Genomic DNA, 23,017 nt, shown 5'->3' with positions numbered 1-23,017 from the left:
AACCTTTGATCTGTCGCCCCCTGTCGGAGCTCTGGGGTACTGCTCTCGCCTTGTTCCCGTTTTAGCGTCTTCCTGTCAGCTGTGTGGAATGTGAGACGCAGACAGCATCAGAGGCTCCAGCCGAGCGGCCGCTTCTCCCTCTCACTGCTGTTCAGAGCTCCTCCGGCTGCTCCTCTCATCGGTAAGTGAAGTTCTCACTTTTACGGGCTTTTAAGTTGAACCTAAGAAATTCCAGCGCAGCTGCGCGACTGGACCAAACGTGAGCTCTGCGAGTGCTGCAGCTGCTGCACAGAAATATTCACTGGCGTCCACATTTACAGTCAGATGTTGATAAAAGAGCTTCTTTACCATGAGCTGTAACGCGCTGTGTAATCTGACTACTGCTGCGGAGACTGTAAGCTGGACTTTCCCACCGGCGTGGAAAAGACAGAAACATGAATTCATTCATGATTGTAAATATGCAGCTGTGCATGTATGCGAGTCTTCAATGACAAACATGACGGAGCTCAGCTAGACCAGTGCAGGAGCTCACTGCTGCGTTCACTAATGAGTAAAACCTGACTGTTTCTGTCGTGAACCTTTGTGTTAGTTAATCTAAACTTAGCATCAGTGGAGTGACTTGTATGACTTAATGAAGGGCAGCTGGGTTTTAAACAAACCGAATGATAAAATAACGTGTCAGGGGAGATCTGTGACAGAAGGATAGCAGGAAGAGGGAAGGCTCCGAAACCAGTGAAACCAGCTCTGACGTATGGTGTGGACACTGTGGGACCAATTATAACCACAGGAAGCTGACCTGGAAGTGGCAGTGGGAAGATAAGATTTTTGTTGGAAGGGACCAGAAAGGATAAAATTAGAAATGAGTAGAGGACAGCATATATGATTAACTAGCAGAGAAATAGTTTCACTTTAACCTCCTAGGACCCTGATCCACATATGTGGACGTCACATTTTGGGTTATTTAGACTAAAATACTCATTTTTGCTCTACAAGGGCCTGATATCCACTTACAAGGACATTATCCTGCTTCTGTTCTATCAAACTTTTAAACAAATATCCTCATTTGTGGCTCTGATTTTTCTTAAAAACAAAAATAAGGTTAAAAAAAAAATCTGGTAATTCTTTGTATTTTCATTCATCAGGCCCCAATGTGACCAAATATCAAAGAGAAATTAAAAATGCTGCAGTGGAAGAGTTCGGGTCTTAGGAGGTTAAAGCCGACTCTGGTCCACTCTTATTCGCCTTTGTTGTCCTGGAGTGAAAATAGATGACAGTTAATTATGCGTATTTGAAACCATCTACTTTCCTCTCAGATGAAATTTCGATCTGGAGATTTTGTCAGCTCCTGACATCTAAAAGACCTTTCAGTTCATAGACGTAATATAAGAATAAAAGCTGTTTTTCCTCCTGGTCATTCCCACAGTTTCAATGAGAAACTAACCTGTAAGAACACGGGTTTGGTTCAGTTCGAGATATTGTCCTTAAATTATTTTTGTAGGGCAAATGTTCACCGGTGTAACTGACATTCTCATTTGGTTTAATGTTACATTGAACAATGTTTAGTGGATGAATGGGAGCAAAATGAGAAGTGTTTTGTCTACATGGAGGAAAATGTTCTAGCATTCGTCTGCCTGTGAAACGCAGCAAACATCATGGTTCAATTCAATTCAATTTTATTTATATAGCGCCAAATCACAACAAAAGTCGCCTCAAGGCGCTTCATGGATACAGAGAAAAACCCAACAATCATATGACCCCCTATGAGCAGCACTTTGGCGACAGTGGGAAGGAAAAACTCCCTTTTAACAGGAAGAAACCTCCAGCAGGACCAGGCTCAGGGAGGGGTGGGGCCATCTGCTGTGATTGGTTGGGGTGAGAGAAGGAAGACAGGATAAAGACATGCTGTGGAAGAGAGACAGAGGTTAATAACAGATATGATTCAATGCAGAGAGGTCTGTTAACACATACATAAGTATTAACGTGCCATCCTGGAGGAAGGGACTAGCTGTGTAGGGTCGAGGCATTGCCTCCTGCTGCCATACGTGACACTGACCCCAGCCAAATGTAAACTAGTGAAACTATAGTTGGAACATATTTAAAGCCCTTCCTATTTTGGAGCGCGTCTCATTGTTGCCTGCTGTTAATTCCAGTAACACCAAAGCAGCTGAAGTTCATTAACGACCCACTTCACTGCCCAGATCAGTGTAGCAGAAGTTTAATTGACTCGATGCTGTACTCTGATTAAAGTGTTCCTCACATGGTTTGAGAAGTATATTAACATACAAGTACCTTACAATATTAGAAGCAAAGTACTTGAATAAGTATACATAGTTACCTTTTGCAGCTGTGTAGTATGTATGCTTTGAACAACCATCGTCCCACGTTCACTTGTACTCGCTGTACTCCAGTGTCCAAGGCGCCTCGCCCAAGGATGTCCTCCACCCCAGATGGGCCCACCCTCCTGCTCACCACGCTGTCCTCCTTCCCTTCTTCCATCCCGGCCACCACGTCTGCAGAGTCAAATGCCACGTCGTGCCAGGAGTGGGAGCAGACCCACCACCTGCTCTTCCATATGGGAAACTTGTCCCTGCTGTTGGGCCTGGCCATCCCGACTACCTTGGCTCTGCACATGATCATGCTGCGCCTCCTCCTGACAACAGGTCAGTTCACAGCTCGTTCCCATGACGGGATCCAGAAGTAATGTAGCGGGGAAGATTTAAGGAACATAAAGTTATCACATCACGAGTAAAAGCTGCCCGTGCGTTAGTAAACGTCTACTAGGACAGGCTTGTTGACTGTAACGCTGACATTTTAAAGATTTATTGGAAAGTGTTCTGCATGAACAGGGGAGACCCTGTCGGGATCCAGAAGTAATGTAGCGGGGAAGATTTAAGGAACATAAAGTTATCACATCACGAGTAAAAGCTGCCCGTGCGTTAGTAAACGTCTACTAGGACAGGCTTGTTGACTGTAACGCTGACATTTTAAAGATTTATTGGAAAGTGTTCTGCATGAACAGGGGAGACCCTGTCGGGATCCAGAAGTAATGTAGTGGGGAAGATTTAAGGAACATAAAGTTATCACATCACAAGTAAAAGCTGCCCGTGCGTTAAACGTCTACTAGGACAGGCTTGTTGACAGTAACGCTGACATTTTAAAGATTTATTGGAAAGTGTTCTGCACGAACAGGGGAGACCCTAAAAGGCTGACAGTGGAAGATAAAAGCAGGATGGAAAAAGCACTTCCAACATGTTTATCTTTGCTTGGCAAGAGAGCGGAGACAGGAAGCAGCAGGACTTATTGAGACTGTGGTTGTAATGTTGACAGCTCAGTTATTTATGCTGCTGTTTTAGAGCAAGTTTCAGTCTCAGAGAGGGAGTAAAGTAAGAGTGCTGAAATATGTCAGGCAGCAGATTCGGTGGTTTTATTCTAAGACTGGATGGGTAATCATTATATAACACTGAGTAAGACATTTATTCATGTATCTAGACGAGCACGTTTCTACATAATTGTCATGATGTCTAAAATCAAAATATGTGAATGCAATGATTATGAATTTGTGAGCGATACAAAAGTAAAGTTTTGGACAACACTCCCATATATGAGCTTAAAAACAGCACTGTGTGGGCTCAGCGTTGGCCCGTAAGTTTCCCATAGAGCATTTATGTTAAACTTACTACATGTTTGGAACAATTAGACTCCCTGTTTGTTTATTGTCTCACTGCTCAAAGCTTTATTACTGTTTTGCTGGCAAATTCAGATTCTGAAGTTTGAAACGTGCAAAAAATAAGTGAACAGAAGAAATAAACTGGGAGGAAATCATAAATGAATGTTGGGGTGGCTCAATACTTTTGCACAGTAGTGTACATTAAAGTAATTTCTGATATTACAACCACACCAGATCATTTCTCCAAGATAAGATGAAGTGTTTCTTATCTTATGGTGTGTATTAAGTGTGTAAGTCGGGTTGTTCTTGCAGGATGTGGTTTGTTCATCGCGTGGGCCGCGCTGTTCAGGTGCAACATGGATGTAATGGTGTGGAACGTGGTCTTCCTGGTGATCAACTTCGTGCACCTTTTCTACCTGTTGTATAAACGCAGGCCGGTGAGTTCAGCATCAACATCACTCACATTATACAAGATCATCGCAGGCATGTGAGCTCATCAGAGGAGCAGTGTGTTTATCTAGCTAATAAACATGGGTTCAGTTCTGTTTCATGGTAACACAATCTGATTATGTCTGCAGCAGCACACAACAGACAGGAGGAGCAACAAAGTGCAGCTGTAGTTGTTTTACATCACAGAATTAAAGCCTTTCACTCGTTAAAGTTCAAAAAACATTTTTATAACTTTTATAAAAAACATTTTCTCTCGAGTTCGTTTGATTGTCTTAATAAGTGACTGGACATAAAGGACTATTTTTATTTCTTTCATCCTTTAATTAACCAGGAAAGTACGATTAGGAATAAAACTGTTTTCATAGTGTCTGAAGTGTGTTTCTGAAATATATCTGGAGGACAAATTACAGCTGTTCTGCAAACTTGCCAGGGGTGTTTTTGTCTTCGGTGCAAAAGAGACAGAATCATCCTGCTTATTCATGCGCTGCTTCCCTTTTCTTAAATGATCAAACTGTGTGTGAGGTTTTTTTGAAACACTTTTGTGACTCTTTACTCTTTATTCTGTTTATTCGTAGTACAAAAGTTTTAAAATGTATCCACACAAAGTAGCTAAACAAACATAGTAAATATGCAGAACGCCCCATTTAAGAACAATATGCATCATGTTGTTGGTTCATTAACTTGTGAATTCCTATAATTCATATATACTTATTATTTTCTATACCATAATGTAAAAATGGCTCCTGTCGTTATCCCGACTGTGCTTCAGTACTCTGGGCTGACTGTGGATGTGCTCGCGTCAGACTAACCGTTCAAACTGTTGCTGTCAGATTAAGATTGACAGGGAGCTGCGGTCCGTCTACAAGAGGATGTTTGAGCCTCTGCATGTGCAGGAGGCGTTGTTCCAGCGACTCACGGGACAGTTCTGCACCATTCAGACGCTGAAGAAAGGCCAGGCCTACGCTGCTGAGGACAAGACGTCTGTAGACGAGCGCCTCAGCATTCTGCTCAAAGGAAAGTATGTGCTGCTTGTTTCCCTAATGAACGTCACACAGGTCTGACTAATACACACGATCAAGGTTGTTATTGTAACACCTGCTTTTCTGGTTTAGTTGGTCAGAATTTTGAATTTCATTTTTTTTGTGTGATAGGATGAAAGTTTCATACCGAGGCCATTTTCTGCACAACATCTATACCAACTCATTCATCGACTCTCCAGAGTTCAGGTCCACTGAGATGCACCGAGGAGAGAAGTTTCAGGTAAATTCACCTGCATGGAAGCTTAGATCTGACGTAAAGGATGAATGAAAGATACAGGCAGTGCTGCATGTTTCAGTGGGTGCAGGGCCGATTTCCTTCTGTGGCTGTAAAAACATGTCTGACTGTGCAGAACGTGAATATTCAATAAAGATTTAAGGAGGTCAAATTTCTTTAAACAGAGCTCTGCAACATCATAAAGTTTCACATGCATGGTAATTCAATGTAGTATATTTTTGAAGTACTAATAATAGTAATAAAAACAGTAATAAGTGTATTGATGTCTGTATCTAGGCAACAACTTGATGTCAGGCAGAATAATACTAATATATATATATATATATATATATATATATATATATATAAAATATAAAAAAATAATTAAAAATTTTAATTTTTTTTAATATATAAAAAATATATATAATTATATATAATATATAATTTTCTTTTTTTTTATAATTTTTTTTTCACAATGAATTGGAGGGTACTACTGCTACTAATAATAATAATACTAAACATAGTAAAATAAATGTTCTTTTGCATTCAGAAATAACAAAAAGCTTTTGAGAAAGTTGTCATAAAATAAAGCGTTTAATTCAAAAACTTGTGAAAAGTTATCATTTGACTTCTTTTTTCCTTAACTACACTTCACATGTAAGCAGTCTGAACTAATGTTAACTTTAAATCCTCTGAACGTTCCCTTACTCGTCTCCTCACAGACTTCTGTTCATCTACAGACACGCAGAGACCGGCACAGCGTCTCAGTCAGTCTGTAGATAGACGACGAGAACAATCGGGCCCAAGAAAACCGTGAAACAAAGCACATAAAAATCTGCATCCCTACCTTTTGACAGCTTAACACTTGTTAATGTGTTTGATTGACAGGTGACCATCATGGCAGAGGAGAACTGCAAGTTCCTGTGTTGGTCTCGAGAGAGACTCACCTATTTCCTGGAGTCAGACACTTTCCTGAATGAGGTTTTCAGGTTCCTCATCGGCAAAGATATCACCAACAAACTGTACTCTCTGAATGACGCCACGCTCAGCGACAAGGTGAGTCCCGCTGGTGTCGATTTATCGGAGCATCTCGTTTAATGTAATGTGACAGCTGTGAGAGTGCTCGCTGTGCTGATGAGGATGCTGGTCGTGGATATGTTCCAGGCTGTGAAGAAAATGGACCGACAGCCCAGCCTGTGCTCCCAGTTGTCTATGACGCAGGTGAGGAACAGCATGGCGAGCAGCAGTGACACCGATGATGTTCTCAACCAGATCCTACGAGGTGGATCTGCTGGATCATCGCTCCGTGAGTCTTAATGGGATCTTTACTCTGTCGCTGCAGCATGTGCTGGGATCCACAGCTCTGCCAGTGTTCCCAGCAGCTCAAACGAGTCAGACATGTGGGGCTCTCTCACTTCCTCCGTTCAGTGATGTTGAGGTTTATCTTTGGACTTCTGCATGTTGCCTCCTCGCAGGCTTCTGTTCACACACATTTATATTTCTAAAGGTGCTGCTGAGATGAAATCCTCACCAGATGTTGGTAACGATTCATTCAATCCACACATGGAAATTAAAATATGTTTAACAGTGAGAAACGACACAGGGAACATATGATGAACACAGTGAGGCGCAAATAGTCATGAAATCTGAAATCCTGGCTCCGCTGCAGAGGGCTGGTGCAGTGGATTCACGGGGAGGCTATGGCCACCTCGGGCACCATGCAGATCCTGGTCCACGAAACACTGGTTTGACCTGAGACGTTGTTGGACGCAGAGCGGATGGAAATTAAGTGTGTGCATGGGGATGGTCACAAAGATCCCACAGTGCCCGTGGAAATAACGTAGACTCGAGGCTGTGGTTCGACAAGTTAATGGAGCGGTGTGAAGAGGTGCGCTCACAGCGTGTAGGGACGTGTGATGTTTGTGCTGCGCTCAGTGGTGATGCAAAGTCGTCTAACACCGACTCTAATTCTGCTGATTCTGCTGGTAGGGCAGAGTGTGCTAGTTTGAGCCATTAATGGGGTCCTGTCCGAGCACATTGGCATGGACCCCATCATGGCATCATGGCATGGCCGTTTTAGTGCACAGGGTATTGAATGCAGTTGCGATCGCTGGCTGGACCCTGTGTTGTTGGCACTTCGGGAGGTGCCCTAAGCATCCATGAGTTGCTGTTCAGCAGGAAGCTGCAGGGGCTGTTGGACCATAAAGAAAACCGTGAGGAAGGTCCAAGCCCGGGTAAGAGTGAAATTCTGGCGTTCCTGACGTTCCTTGTAGCACACCTGTGCATCAGAGGGGCTCCTGAGGCAGGCGGGGCTCACAGCCAACCTGAAGAAGTGTGCGGTTGGATGGAGGGAGGGAGAGTATCTGAGGTCCCACTTGGGATGGTTGTTACCGACATCTGGTGAATTTTGTCAATAACACCTTTAATATATGTCAATATCTGTTATTAATCTCTGTCTCTCTTCCTCAGCATGTCTTTATCCTGTCTTCCTTCTCTCACCCCAACCAATCACAGAAGATGGCCCCGCCCCTCCCTGAGCCTGGTTCTGCTGGAGGTTTCTTCCTGTTAAAAGGGAGTTTTTCCTTCCCACTGTCGCCAAAGTGCTGCTCATAGGGGGTCATATGATTGTTGGGTTTTTCTCTGTATCTATGAAGCGCCTTGAGGCGACTTTTGTTGTGATTTGGCGCTATATAAATAAAATTGAATTGAGTAGAAATATATTTCTTCAAAAATTGGTGAAATGTTCAAAACTGACTTCACTTGTTGTATATGATGTTAAAACAGTTCTTCTGTAGTGCTAGCTAAATGCTGTACACACGCTTAATTTAATTGATGTGTGCAGCATGAATGCATAAAGATGAGAAGGGGGGGAAAGGATGCATGGTAGGATTGTAGGATGACATTAAGTAGCAAATATTATGCTGCTGGCTGGAAGCAACGCAAATAAGATAGCAGTGAAGGAAGGTGCACACAGGTGGACTATATAATGCAGAAAATGTCATCTGAAAGGTAAACTGCATGGTGGAGTCAGCAGAGAATTCACTTTTGTCATATAGCGCCAAAACACAACACAGTTGCCTCGAGGCGCCCAGCTGCAGTGGATGATACAGGACAAAGACACCCTGTGGAAGAGAGATTAATAATAACTAATGATTAAATGCAGAGTGCTGTATATGCTCAGACGTCAGATTGTTTAGCCACAATGTTCCATATTTTTTTTCATTTTGTGTTTTTCTAGAGATTTCACCCGGCACCAAAGCGTCCTCAAAGATGAATCCTATAGAAGAAGGCATGGAGGACGATGTGTTCGAAGAATCGGCTTCGTCTGACCACATGCCCAACACTTCCACTGAGAATGTGTAGCCAGCAGTGACCACAGGGGCATGCTGTGAAGTCCAACACAGCTGACACAACTTTCCTTGTGTTAGCTTGAGGGAACCCAACGCCCCATCAGACATGATGGGTATCATGACGGTGGTTGTCAACTTTCTTATGTTTCCTCACATAAAAATGTGCATCATGTGTCATACGTCTTTTGAACAGAATCATCCTGTGACTGCAACATACTAATTAGATGTTATCAGAGAAGAATCTTTAAAAAACTTCACAAATATAACTAAAATGTAATATTGTTGCAAATAGGACCAAAGTTAATGCTGCAAAAATCTTTAATGCAGTGATTTAGCACAAAGTCAACCTTTTTAATTGAGATAATATATTTACTTTACCCCTGAGTGCGCTCTAAAGCTGATAGCGTAATAAAGGAGCAGTTCAGGCAGTGTAAAGGAGACAAGTAAATGTCAAAAGGTTGATTATGTTCTCACTGAAAACATCCAGATGAACAGAATCAACCTTTAAAGTATAAAAACATTTATATATTTCCTGCATCACCAACTGAATACATGGAATTTGCTGTGACAATGCAGCGCACAGTTTGCACTGCTGTGGCAATTCATTCGTGATGTTAGTGAGGTACAACTTAACAAATTTCTCATATAAAATTTATTCTCCCACCAAAGAATCATTTGAAAGAATCCTTTTAAGAATCAGTGAAACTCATTAATCTGAAACTCTAAACCAGAGTTTACAGAGACAGCCACTGTCATCATGCAAACCTCTGTGTTTAAGCCCAACATAGCTCACTAACCCTTAATCTTCATAGTCCATCACTCAGATCTATAGTCTATAGATATGTTTAGCACACTAACTGGGATAGCTGCAGCTCAGGAGGCAGAGCAGATGGTCTATGGTTGGCTCGTTTGATCCTTAGGCAAGATACAAAACCCAGAGTTGCTCTCTGATGCACTCATCAGAATATGAATGTGTGTCATTGTTAGATAGAAAGCACTTAGGCTTAGAAGGTCTTGCATGAGCGGATGTGAATAGATGAGGCATGCTGTGTTGATTTTGAGTGCTCAAGTAGAAACAGTTCATGTACCATCAGTACATATTTGTCTCAGACCTGAACAAACAGCAACAAAGTTGATACATTATGTCATATCACACTATAATGTTCTTAGTTCTTACTACAAATGTTTCATTTGGAGTTCACCGTGTATTAAATGTATGTGATCACATGTATGTGCAGTGCATCCAGAAGTATTCACAACTAGTTCCATGTCCTGTCATGTTACGGTGCTTTTTCACCCTAAAACCCCACACACAACACCCCACAGTGGGGAAAATGTTGGCTTGAAAATTCTTCAAAATGTATTAAAAAAAAAAACAAAAACTAAATATTACATGTGCAGGTTTTCATAGTGTTCACAGTCAGACCTGAGCTAAGGAGCATCCTGTTTCCACTCAGTATCTGTCACATGTTCCTACAACTTTCTTGACCGTCGTAAATCCAGTTAGTTGGACATGATTTGAAAAGGTATGCACAGTGTTGGGAAGGTTACTTTTAAAATGTATTCCATTACAGATTACAGATTACATGCCCCAAAAATGTATTCTGTAACGTATTTTGTTACGTTACTCAATGAGAGTAACGTATTCTGAATACTTTGGATTACTTAATATATTATCATGCTGTTTACAACTACATGAATGTACTATTGCTGTGATTTATTACTGTTACTGAAGGTCCGCGGCTCCGAACCGTAGTAAAGGGACCTCTGGCTAATACGGTGGGTTCTAGCCGAAAACTAGCTTTACTTTGTTGTCTGGGTCAACTTTGCTAGCAGAGACAGAGAGAGGCGTTGAAAGGCTGCTCCAACAGAACTTATTGTTTCAGAGGAAAACACGAACACGGTGTACAGTCGAGTCTTAATAGCTTACTTACAGCTGGGCTCGTCAGGCTCTCTTCTTGGCTGCAGTGGTTATTATTATATTTACATGCTTCCAGCTCCTGTTTTTGCTCGATGACAGCTCGTACTTTTCCTTTTTCTCCCTCCCTCGCTCACAGACATAACGTGTATGGCAGTCCATTCTCCCTGCAGCACGGACTACACTGCCCATGATGCTACATTCTTTAGAGCTATACCTGTAGCATTCTGCCTGTTAGCTTAGCACAACAACAACAACAGGCGCTCTCTCACCCAGGAAACACGCAGAGAGAGAGTGTCACCCTGTAACCATGGCAACCGTAACGCTGCCTGGAACAACAGAACGTAGCTGTCAAACAAAACCCAAACAGGCCTGACCCGCCACAATATGAAACAGGGAAGTACCGCCGTGTAATCCATTTATTTCAACAAAGTAACTGTACTCTAAATACCACCTTTTTAAACGGTAACTGTAACGGAATACAGTTACTCATATTTTGTATTTTAAATACGTAACGGCGGTACATGTATTCCGTTACTCCCCAACACTGGGTATGCATCTGTCTGTATGAGGTCCCCTCGTTGACAGTTTATACTGAAGCACAAAGCAGTCCAGGAGTCTAAGAAGTTGCCTGTAGACAGGATTGTAATTGAGGCCCAGATCGGGCGAGGGGTACATTTCTGTCACATTGAAGGTGCCACTGAACAAATGTTGGACCATTTTTTATTTTAAGTTCACTTGTTTTCTGTTTAGTTAGTCGTGCATTTTTAAATTAAATACTGTGAAGATATCCACACAAGCTTTGGTGTAGAAATGGCCGTAATAATACTGCAAAGATCTGATTTCTGATTCACTGATAGTGAAGAAACGCACACATCATGGGAGGCAGCAGCCTATCGTAGCGACACTGAGGATTTAGGGTCACCTGATCCAGCCCTAACTGTGTCATCAAAAAGGAAAGTGTGCTTTAAGTCTGCTCTTTTGGGTAATACGGTACTGAGAGTTCATTAAGATTTGAGCCCCTTTTGAAATGATTAAACTATTTTTAAGATTTAAACCCTTTGAATGTCAGTTTAAACATTTGAGTTACTAAATAATTATTGAAAAAAAACTAACAGAAAACTGCTTTTTCCATATAATAAATAGTACAGGAATGAGACGTTGGTGGTGATTAGAGTCTTGGACGTTTTAAAGATCAGCAACAAAACTGATTTTCATGCATTTTTGTTCTTTTGTATATGTGGTGCCAGATACTCCCTAAAAAGTTCACCTCAACTAAAACCACATGTTGAATCTCTCTGCCATTGCAGTGTAAAATAGAAGTATTGATTCCTTACTGGAGGGATGGATTTAGTCATTTAAGTTATTTAAAACAGTTACAGAATTACTGAATCTAACTCAGAGCATGAAGTTAGTTTACACAGCGGGTCAAACTTCATCCTGCTTTACGCCTCCTTGTTTGTTGCAGACTAAGTATATATGATGGATGAAAGTGGAGCTAAAGGCAGAGGAAGAAGGAGATGCTGCGGCTCGATGATGACAAAATGTCAGTCTATGGAAGTGCAAAATACTACAGACCCCTGGCGGTATCGTGGTGGGGGGCGGCATCACGGGCATCGGCAAAAAAATAAATAATAGGTCGTACTCATGCTGCCCCGACATCAGCCAGCGCATATTGGGAACGTCACAGGCACCGATCGGTTTTCTGTCGCCCGTTTGCTGGGAGTAAGAGCGCCCTCCGTTGCAAGGTGCGCCTGCTGCTTGCAGTACAGGGAGGAGAGGGCGGGGCGGCGGGGAATTCACTGGCTGGAGCATCTAATAACCAACTCACAAAATAAAAACAAAACAACAAACACGAAAACACCAGACATCATGATACAGACTTATAATTTGCACCAATGTTTTTTCGAGTCAAAGTAAACTTTATTGTCATCTCCGCTACGTGCTTTGTCTCTAGGGGCCACTACATATATTTATATAGAAACATAAACCTTAGAACTGAAGAAGCTTCTTGGATGAGAGGTGAAACATCTATAAATATAAACATTGAAAACTGAATGAGATTGGGGAAAAAAAACTTGACTCATAACTCATATATCAGAGGACATAAACATGGACTCCAGCTGATCTCCCACATGCTACACATTGGCATATATTGACTCATCCCAGTCAGTCTGCACAGAGAAACAAGATTAATTCACTCCCCTTTTTCATGCATGCAAAATATGAATGAACTAATGAAGAAAACATTACTTATCCATACATTGCCATAGACAGGATAATTGGTGTACATGTCAGGGGAAGGGATATCCTTACGGCTCATTTTCCTGCAGAAAGAAAAGCTATTATTAAAACAAGTGACACATCTTTAAACTTATATTTATGATTAAGATTTTTTTTGTTTGTTTGCAAACAGAAGTGAAGAATTAAAACCTTTTCGGTGGGGCACTATGAGGGAGCTCCACAGGTCTGTCTGACATCATGGTGCTCAAGTTAGTGGTTGTTGTGTCTCTTGATCTCCCCCTACTGGCAGTAAAATGTTTTTGATTAAATGAGAAAGGAAACTGACACTTTTCACAGCCTCTGAAATTAAAGACAGGCTGTCAGGACCTAAAAAAATTGTTCTGGTGCTCATATAGTTGTAATCAGGATTGTGACTATTATTTGATACATGTTGCAATATTTAGAGATTCTCCCACATACATGACTTACTTGTTTATCTGCAATGATTATGTTCATGACAACTTACCATTTTTTAACAACTCCCACTCCACTTCCTATCAAAATAATCAGCAAAATCACACCTGCTCCAGACGAGATAAGAATATTCTGCATGTTGTCTGTTGACAAAGAAACCATGTTAAGTATTTTTGTCGTGTAAAAATAGAGAGATCAATCCATCCTAAGTCTTTCTTACCATTAACAGGTAAAGAGAGCAAAATGTTGTCATATCCCAGCATGTTGTTTGCCAGACAGTGCACAAACCGTAAAGACCCAAAGTCTGTCTGCAGAGTCTCAATAGTAACAAAGCCATTTTTCTCTGCTTTGCTGCTTTGCAGGACTCTGTCACCAAGAACAAAATGTACCATGCTGGGAGGCTCGGACTCTACGATGCACTCACACTTTACCACGCCGTCCTCTGAAGAACACTTTGAGGAAGTCTTGATGTCAGGGCCATCTGTGAGAATATGACATATATTAAGACATAGCCATGCATATATTATATATGTTTGAATGAAATAAAAAAAATCTATTTTCTTTTTGGATTTACTCTCGCGTAATGTAACACATAACATGAGCTGCACAGGGCACGTCTGGTGACAGCTGACAGTTTAACTGTGCCACTCATAGCTGCTAACAGGGTTAGCGTCACTGAAGCACTTCAGGCATACAGTTTTTTAGTAAATGGTAAATGGACTGATTCTTATATAGCGCTTTTCTACTCTCCCGGAGTACTCAAAGCGCTCTATACAACATGCCACATTCACCCAGTCACACCCATTCTCACAAGCACTATCTCTATACTGAATGCTTTCTAACTACATTCACACACATTCATACTCCGATGGATGCATCGGAGAGCAACTTGGGGTTAGTATCTTGCCCAAGGATACTTGGAATGCAGACTGGAGGAGCCTGGGATCAAACCTCCAACCTTCCGATCAGTAGGTGACCTGCTCTACCTCCTGAGCTACAGCCACCCCATAAATATTTAGTGTGTGTGTGTGTGTGTGTGTGTGTGTGTGTGTGTGTGTATAATAAAAACAACCCAAAAAACCCTGTAAAACCGACAACTTTACAGTGATTATAACATAGATGCATCATGACTACTTTGAATCCCCTGATAATGAAACTAGTGCAACAAATTGCAAATGTTATAAAGTAATAAATATATATTTATGTATAACACAGCTGTGTTTGGGAGGAAAACTACATCTAACACAATAAACTGTTGATGCTATTGTTTCTCCATTAGGTGATTCTTACAGTACTTTGACCCTTCTAGTTTGTTTAATTAGTGTAATCACTGTGTGGAGTACCCAAGAGTGTTAAAATGAACAGGGCCGTGGAAGGCCTGGGTGCGGTGCAGTTGAAATAAGCATGCAGTGTGATTGATTGTTAGATAATTAAGAAATATAGTATGTAAGAAGGCAGCATTTCACAGCTTTCCCTTTCAATACAAAAAAAACAAACTCCAGTGAACTTCATTTACTGGCAGCATGAATCAAGTTTTCAGGTGAGTAGTGTGAGGGCTGTCATACTCAGTCATGGTGAGAGGCAACTGTGTCTACTGTGACCATACAACAAATTGTAACTTTCTTTATTTGTGCTCCCTTCCCCTATTTTGTTCTATTTTATCATTTTTAATCCACATTTTTAAAGTTTTTTTCTTTTTTATTTGATTGTAAATAACGTTTTAGTTTAAATGTCTTGATGCATGCTCAATCATCCAGGTAAGTGAATCTCCAAAAGTTGATTCTGTTCATCTGGACGTAGCGTTTTGTGGGAGAAACGTTTCGTCACTCATCCAAGTGGCTTCTTCAGTCTCAGCTGACTGCAGGTAAGATTGGGAAATCTCATAAGATTGGGGCATTGCGTCCAGATGAGCAGAATCAACTTTTGGAGATTTTAGTTTAAAAAGGCTTGATACTAGCTACAGCGGTTAATACCCTGGTACATCTGCAGTACACTTACATCTTACTTGAAGTATCTTAGATGTTTCCTGGTGCAGACCTCGACGGTATGTTATTTTGCATTTTAAAGGCTTGTTGTGATCAGAGCGGTTTGGGTGAAAGGTCAGAGTAGATGTTGAATTCCACTGGCCTTCATGAAGCTGCTGTGTTTGATCGTGCTGCTCTCCAGAGTGACTCCAGATGAAAGAAGGTGGATATTTGGGGCAGGAGTGAAACACGGGATGCAGACACATTCTCACCCTCCTTTATCTCCTCTTGCACAGAGAAATCAGGTTGACCTGTGTTAACAAAAAAGACTGTGGTCATAAACCAGAACTCCATCATGGCAGTAAGTTTATACTGTAATGGAAATACAAATGTACTTAACCAGTACAGCTGCTGATTTTATGTTTTATGCAACTTTAAATTTTAATCAAGTTAATAAACTGTTCACAGTAAAGGGTTTTGAGTGTGATTTCAAGCTTAAAGATGAATGAAATAAGAAATAAACTAGGTGATAATTACTTTCAATATCTGACTGACAAAGAAGAAGAAGATGAGCAGTTTTACAATAAACAATTTATAAAGAACAAAGCGAATTGATAGTTGATAACATGGTTGGAGTATAAAGATAGCTGCTATTGCCATTGATTTTGATTGATTATCATAATTTGATGAGTTGTACAAATACATTTTTACATCTAAGGTTTGAATGAGTAGATCAACAACTAAAGCAAGTCTGCAAAAATGAATGCAAAATGTTCCAGAGCACTGCAACCTGACCCTACAATATTTACTTCATATTTATATTCAAATGAGTATAAAAGACTTAGATCAGACCTGTTTCACTAAAACTAAAATGCTCACGAATGCTGAATGTCAAACGTCCAACATGATGGTAAAAATACTGGAAATAAAAAGAGAACTATTAGAGCTAGAACACAAGACTTTACTGGTATTAATTTTACTTACTGACTGAAACAGAGACTTTGTTATTTGTGTAGGAGTACTGGTCATAGCCTTTCATTTCAATCCGGAAATATAAAGGCCCCACATCACTTTGTTGAAGATCATCAATCATCAGAGAACAGTTCTTCTTGCTGAGGTCTCCCAGCAGCTTTGTCCGATTCCGAAACTGACCCGAAGTTTGAGACTTATCCGAATGACAGATGACTTGATTATCCTTATTATACCAAATGCCTGTAACGCTTGTGGTATTGGTTTGTGGATCTGGGTAGTTAGAAGAGCAGGGGATCACCACACATGCGCCAAGAAGACCTTTCACTGAGGATGGCACAGTGGCGCTCCAAGATGAAGCTCCTGTTGGGGTAACTGTAATAAAGTGCAGAGTAAAATGCGATGAAATAAAGCACAGGAATAAGACAAAGAATGAAAGAAGGACAGCAGCATGGAATAATACAGACCAGATCATCTAACACATAATTTGTCTGTACAAAAACACAAAGGCCTATAAAAGAAGTGAGAATTAAAGATTACAGCTAAATATAGGAACTATCCATACCTTTAAAGCAAATGCACATGAAGAACAAACACAAAGACCACCGCAATGCCATCTTTCACCTCGTTGTCACTCAAGTAAATACAGACAAGTTTTGTTTGTCGTCACATTTATTTCCTTCATGTGTGAGGTGATTGCGAAGTTTCAATTCTATTTTTAAGATCCTCTGAATTGAACTGCATGCCACAGCCCTGAGTCTGTGGACTCAGTGGTTTTGTTTTCATTGTTATTATCCATGGTTTCGATTTTATTCCGATTAAGGTCTTCTGGTTCTGAGGCCATTTGCTATCTTAGTGTGTCTAGTTTTTCTTCCCATTGTCTCATTATGTCCAATTAATCCCAGCTGTGTCTCCTTCCTGTTTCTCATTCCCTGATTGCCCCTTTGTGTTTATGAGACCTGTGTTTTCTCCTGCTTGTTGCTGCTTCATCTGTATAGTTTCCCTGCACCTCCATTTCAGGTTTCAAGGCTGTTTTTGGTTAGTTTTTCCCAGTTTAGGTTATCATTAGGTTTTATTTCATGCCCGCTACGTTCCTGTTTGTTTCACCTACCATATTAATAAAGCTCACTCGCATCAGAAGCTGCCTGCAACTTGGCTCCTTTATTAAAACTCATACAGCTTGCCCAGCTAGCCGTGACACTTCTCAGATGAAAGGTGAAACATCTTTAAGAAATTTAGTCCAGTCTCTTTTCTTTGCAAGCTCTTAGATAACCCTCTGAAGCCACTTTATCAAACACAAATTGTCACCTCTTTCCCTCATATGCTGTAAGGTTGAGAAAATAGTCATATTAATCATGATTTAATTTTTTTCTATGATAACCTAATGACCTTGTAGTACCATATCACCCTATTAGAGCACTTCGCTCTCGCTCTGCAGGCCTACTTGTTGTTCCTAGAGTATTTAAAAGTAGAATGGGAGGCAGAGCCTTCAGTTTTCAGGCCCCTCTTCTGTGGAACCAGCTTCCAGTTTGGATTCGGGAGACAGACACTATCTCTACTTTCAAGATTAGGCTTCAAACTTTCCTTTTTGCTAAAGCATATAGTTAGGGCTGGACCAGGTGACCCTGAATCATCCCTTAGTTATGCTGCAATAGACGTAGGCTGCCGGGGGATTCCCATGATGCATTGAGGATTTCTTCATCAGTCACCTTTCTCACTCATAATGTTTTGAATCATACTTGTTATTGATATATGGATCTCTTCCACAGCATATCTTTTATCCTGTCTTCCTCCTCTCAGCCCAACCTGTTGCGGCAGGTGGCCACCCCTCCCTATAATTTTTTTTAGAATCAGTTTCAGTGTTTCTTTGAGACTGACATCACAACTTGATCATTACATGCCTTTCTTTTTGCCTTTTGCTTCTTTATTTAGTTTCTCATTATATTATGTATTAATATATTTAGGTTTTCACTTTTTGGTCCATTTCTTTCTTTCCTTTTTTAAAATAAATCTTATTTGTTTTCCATTAAATTGATTCTTTTATGTAGTTTCTACCATACTGAGTTATTGTCTTTACTGTAAGCTGACCTCTATGTGTCCCTTGTATAAAGTCATTCCTTTTGTGTTTTGCAAGAAAGGTCAACCTAGTTCACAGGTGTCGAACTCCAGGCCTCGGGGGCCGGTGTCCTGCAGGTTTTAGATGTGTCCTTGATCCAACACAGCTGATTTAAACGGATAAATGACCTCCTCAAAATGTCTTGCAGCTCTCCAGAGGCCTGCTAATGAACTCATTTAATTCAGGTGTGATGACCCAGGGTGAGATCTAAAACCTGCAGGACACTGACCCTCGAGGCCTGGAGTTCGACACCCCTGACCTAGTTTAAATATTTCTCTGGTTACTGGAATTGTCATGTTACATTAATAGAAAACCAGCCTTTAGTGCTAAACGTAGAATATTTACCATAATACAAATGGGTTTATTTTTAACATTCATGAGAAGGGTTACACTTGACAGTCATCACTTCACAGCTCTGTTTTGCAATGCAACACGTTAACCACAGTGCAGCATCCCACCTTAAGCTTGGTGTTTTAGCTAATTTCCATAAGCTTTGCTAGAATAAATAGATGAATAAATAGACTGTGGGTAGATAAAGATGATATTCTATGCCTACTGGTGATGGTCAGAGGGGCCGATGGTGCGATATGGCAGCCTCGCTTCTGTCAGTCTGCCCCAGGGCAGCTGTGGCTACAACTGTAGCTGCCTCCACCAGTGTGTGGATGAATAGTGGCATTATAAAGCGCTTTGGGTGTCTTGAAAAGCGCTATACAAATCCAATCCATTATTATTATTATTCTAATGTTTGCCTTTGCTGACTTATATTTGGGGATTTGCTGTTTTTAGCAGTAAAAACTATTACACTCACCACAGGCCAGTATGGACAGATGTGCACTTAATACTCTGATATGACCCAGGTTATGATGCTGTATGTTGTTTGTGGTCCTCACACCCAAGGGTGGCATTGTTTGTTCTCTGTGTTGTTTGTGCTTGTGTAAGTTCCACGTAAAGGTTGTTTGGTTTGTGTGGTTAGCCACAATGGGGTTTCATTTATATAAGTTTGCCGGGAATGCAACATTGCAGTTAAATAAGTGTAGAAAGATAGATTTGACGCTCATTGAAAACCTTTGTGCAAACACCATTGGCTGTGAGGAAAGATCAGCTGCGGCAGCTTGTAGCTGGTTGAGAGGGTTCTGCTGGCAGATGTGGCATTTGTAAATGGGGCAGGCAAAGCTGATGTGGAGCCTCTAGCTCCTTCCACTGGTCCTCCTGTAAACACTTCTCCTTTAGCTCCTCCCAGTTCTATGATGGGGACGTCAGCTGAGGAGCTCCAGCTAATGCTCTGCATTATGGAAGTGGAGTTGAGAAACTGGGAGTTGGAGGTGGAAGCGATGCATCTATGGGTGAAAGCTTTAGAGCTGCAACGCCACCCTAGTAGCTCCATCCAGTCACCGCTCACACTGCAAGCTCCCCCTATCGCCCCATAATTGCTTTGATTTGCACATTAAATTGTTACCACCCTTTAGAGAAACTGAGGTGGATTCATACTTTGCTGTGTTTGCTAAAGCTTTGAACTGGCAAAAGGAAGTTTGGGCCTTGCTGCTGCAGTGTAGGCTTGTGAGTAAAGCTCAGGAGGAGTGTGCTAGCCTTTCAGTGGACCAAAGCTTAGACCATGATGTGGTTAGGGCTACAGTATTGTGTGCTTATCAATTGGTGCCTGAACCATACAGACAGAAATTCCGACACTATGGGAAAAGGGACAACCAAGTGTGTGTAGTTTATGTGTGAGAAAGGGTGCTTTTTGATAAAGAGTGTCAGGCTAGCAAAGTCAAAGATTTGGCACAGCTAAGGGAACTGGTGCTTTTGGAGGATTTTAATAAATGTTTGCCGGAGCATGTGGTGATTTATTTAAATGAACAAAAAGTTGAGTCTCTTGCAAACGCTGCTGTCTTGACAGATGAATTTGCCCTGACTCACAAGAGTGTTTATTCATCTCTGACACGTCAGGACCCTATTGTTTCCCCTGGCATGGGGAGGGCACGTTCACCTCAAGTTCCCCTGGCGCAGCCACACAGTTTTCAAGCCTTTTATCTCTAAAGGTTTTCTATCACTGACTGAGAAGAAGGGGGACAAAATTCCCATCACAATTTTAAGAGATGCTGGTGCAAAGTAATCTGTGGTGTGTCATGGTATAGTGCCTTTTTCTGACCAATCATACCGTGGCTCAGATTTGTTGGTGTGGGGAATAAAAATGAGTATGTTGTGCATGCCACTTCATACAGTTACTCTACTTTCCCCCTTGTCTCAGGCACAGCAGGTGGGGGTGATAGATCAGCAGCCAGTTGCTGGTGTTGATGTTTTTCTTGGCTGGGGAAAAGATGTTCCTTACCTAAACCTACCACACCTGAAACCACTGAAAACCCTACTGTAGATATCTTCGGTCATGCCCTCTCTGGGCTCAGTGCCTCTGCAATTTTTGCGGCATGTGTGGTTACTCGTGCCTAAAATTCCTGTCAAACTTCCTCCTGGAATAAGAAATTAATCTAGGCCAATGAGATACCAAATGACTTTTTCTTGGCAATAGACAGAGAACAGTTCATTAAAGCTCAGCAGTCTGATGTTACTTTGTCTGCCTGCCTGCCAGGCAACAAGCAACCTGTGTCGTACCTATTTGACAATGGTGTATTGCTACATAAGTGGTCCCCAGTGTCTAGAACATTGACTGTAGAAAACATGGACGACGCGACAGCTCCCCAAAAATGAAGCCAAAACGTCTCTATCGCCCCCTGGTGTCTGGCTGCAGTATAAGTCATAAACCCCGCCTCCTCCATGTTAGCGGATGGGACTGGGGTCAGACTAAAATAAATTTATTCTCCTTAGATAATTTTTTCCAAAGATTCTTTCTTTTGTTTTCAATAGTTCTCATCACGCTGATTGATGTTCAAGGGGTCTCCTTTCCCATAAGTTTGATTCTAATTCCTACCGCGGTGATGTTAAATTGGGGTGAAACGTCATCATAAGAGCTTTGACTGACAGCTGCAGTCACGGAGAAACTTGCGTATCTCTGTTCGGGAATAGCAGATAGAGCGTAGGCTCTGAGAGGACGCCCAGCGTTTACGCTACGAAAACACGACCGAGTGTTTTAACCTGACAGCCTGAGGTGTTTCTCAGTAAACTGGACTACCCGACAGAAGGACCCGAGGCCCCGCTGCACTTTTTCGGTAAGTTAAATGTGTTTGTAAGCTAATCCGTAACTACCGTCCTTAGCTAGCTCCTGAGACCTAGCTAGCTAAAATGAGCACTCAGCTGTCAGGGTTCGTTTAGCTGTGCAGGTGAATGAATTTACTAAAGAAATCAAGAGAAACGCCCCGGGCTGCTCAGTCACTAATTACTGTTACTGTACTTTTATTAGAAGTATTATACTGTAAAAACAACAGGCTGCACTCTGCTGCAGCTCCTGTGCAGAGCTGAATATTAAATATGTGCAAACAACAGCATGTTTTCAGTCTCTTGCCACATCTGTAAAGACAGTAACAATTTTTTTTAAAGCTTGTACTTCAGTAACTCCTCATTAATCAGGAACTATGGATTAAAGTACTGTAGTGTACTGTAATACTGAAAAAATGTAAGAGAAGAACTTCAGATCCTGAGTGTGTGAGGACAGAAGAATCAGCTTTATTTCAATATTGAGGGATAAAATTTATATCCAGGGCCGTTCAGAGAGGTTTAAAGGGGCAGGTGCTCAAAGTTAAAAAGGGGCACATTGAACCAGGCTGAATAACAACAACACACATTCATCAAGAATCTAATATGGGAAGGGCAGGGCTGTGTTGATCTGAGACTGTAGACATTAAAAAGTCCATAGGAGAGATGGTAGCTGATTAAACAAGCTCTGCCTGTGAATCACTCTTTGCTTCTCTTCTTCCTTCCATCCCATCATCTCATATATCACTCTCCACTTGCTGTCTATCTGAGAACAAGGCACAACTTGCTATTGCAATAAACTATAATCTAATTATCCACACCTAACAACTCTTGCACTTAATCTATAATAAAATGATGACAGAAAAATGTTATAGCACTGCCTTTAGTAGCCTCACACAGCTCCTACTGTTCCCTCCTCATGTCCTTACCAGACATGTCTGGACAATGTTATATCATGAGTAATATTTTTTTTAAAAATCCATCTAAATAAAACACACACATGGACGCACACACAGTGACGTTTTAGACCTTCTTCTGAATACTGTATATACTATGGGCATCACGGTGCTGATCCAGAATCCTTACATTATTATTTATTACTAGAGCTACAATAATAAAGCAATGAGGAGGGGGAAGTAATAAATATGAAATAATGTATTTATGATGATTCCATTTGTTTCACGATCCACTCTGTGCAGGGGCAAAGCTTATTACATTTTTAAACTGTAGAGATACAATAATTTTACTGCTGTAAAATCCAAATTTTGTCTTATTTAAAATATAAATCTAATATAATCTGCTTCTTAATGTATGTTCTTTAAAATACAGCGTGTGTTTTTTAATATATTATAATTATAAAACTGCATAATTATGTGGACATGCATATTAGATCGTTTTTTAGTGAAATATAATCTCCCCAGAAAGGCAGGAAAAGCCCGGAAACTTACTTTAAAACTAAACATGTTCCCTAAAACGGTGACAGAGCTA

At 41.1% G+C, this 23,017-nt stretch overlaps 1 protein-coding gene and 1 pseudogene across 2 annotated transcripts; one reads left to right on the top strand and one right to left on the bottom strand.

Annotated features, from left to right (window-relative positions):
* The first annotated feature begins 65 nt into the window (after positions 1-65).
* popdc1 (popeye domain cAMP effector 1) lies at positions 66-10,100 on the top strand. Its single transcript, XM_085177902.1, has 8 exons — positions 66-181; positions 2,409-2,660; positions 3,980-4,104; positions 4,948-5,135; positions 5,269-5,377; positions 6,260-6,427; positions 6,536-6,677; positions 8,610-10,100. Exons 2-8 carry the CDS (start codon positions 2,432-2,434, stop codon positions 8,732-8,734), a joined length of 1,086 nt encoding a protein of 361 aa, XP_085034028.1. The 5' UTR covers positions 66-181; positions 2,409-2,431; the 3' UTR covers positions 8,735-10,100.
* Positions 10,101-12,905: 2,805 nt separating this feature from the next.
* On the bottom strand, positions 12,906-14,028 carry LOC146507597 (uncharacterized; annotated as a pseudogene). The gene is made up of 3 exons (XR_014876984.1): positions 13,389-14,028; positions 13,073-13,165; positions 12,906-12,966 (listed from the first exon to the last, which is right to left on the bottom strand). The product of XR_014876984.1 is annotated as an uncharacterized LOC146507597 (transcript).
* Positions 14,029-23,017: the final 8,989 nt, after the last annotated feature.

Source organism: Neolamprologus multifasciatus, chromosome 11, assembly GCF_963576455.1.
Source record: "Neolamprologus multifasciatus chromosome 11, fNeoMul1.2, whole genome shotgun sequence".
NCBI lineage: Eukaryota > Metazoa > Chordata > Actinopteri > Cichliformes > Cichlidae > Neolamprologus > Neolamprologus multifasciatus.
The sequence above is the reverse complement of the archived record's forward strand: the minus strand, read 5'-3'. Positions and strand labels throughout refer to the sequence as shown.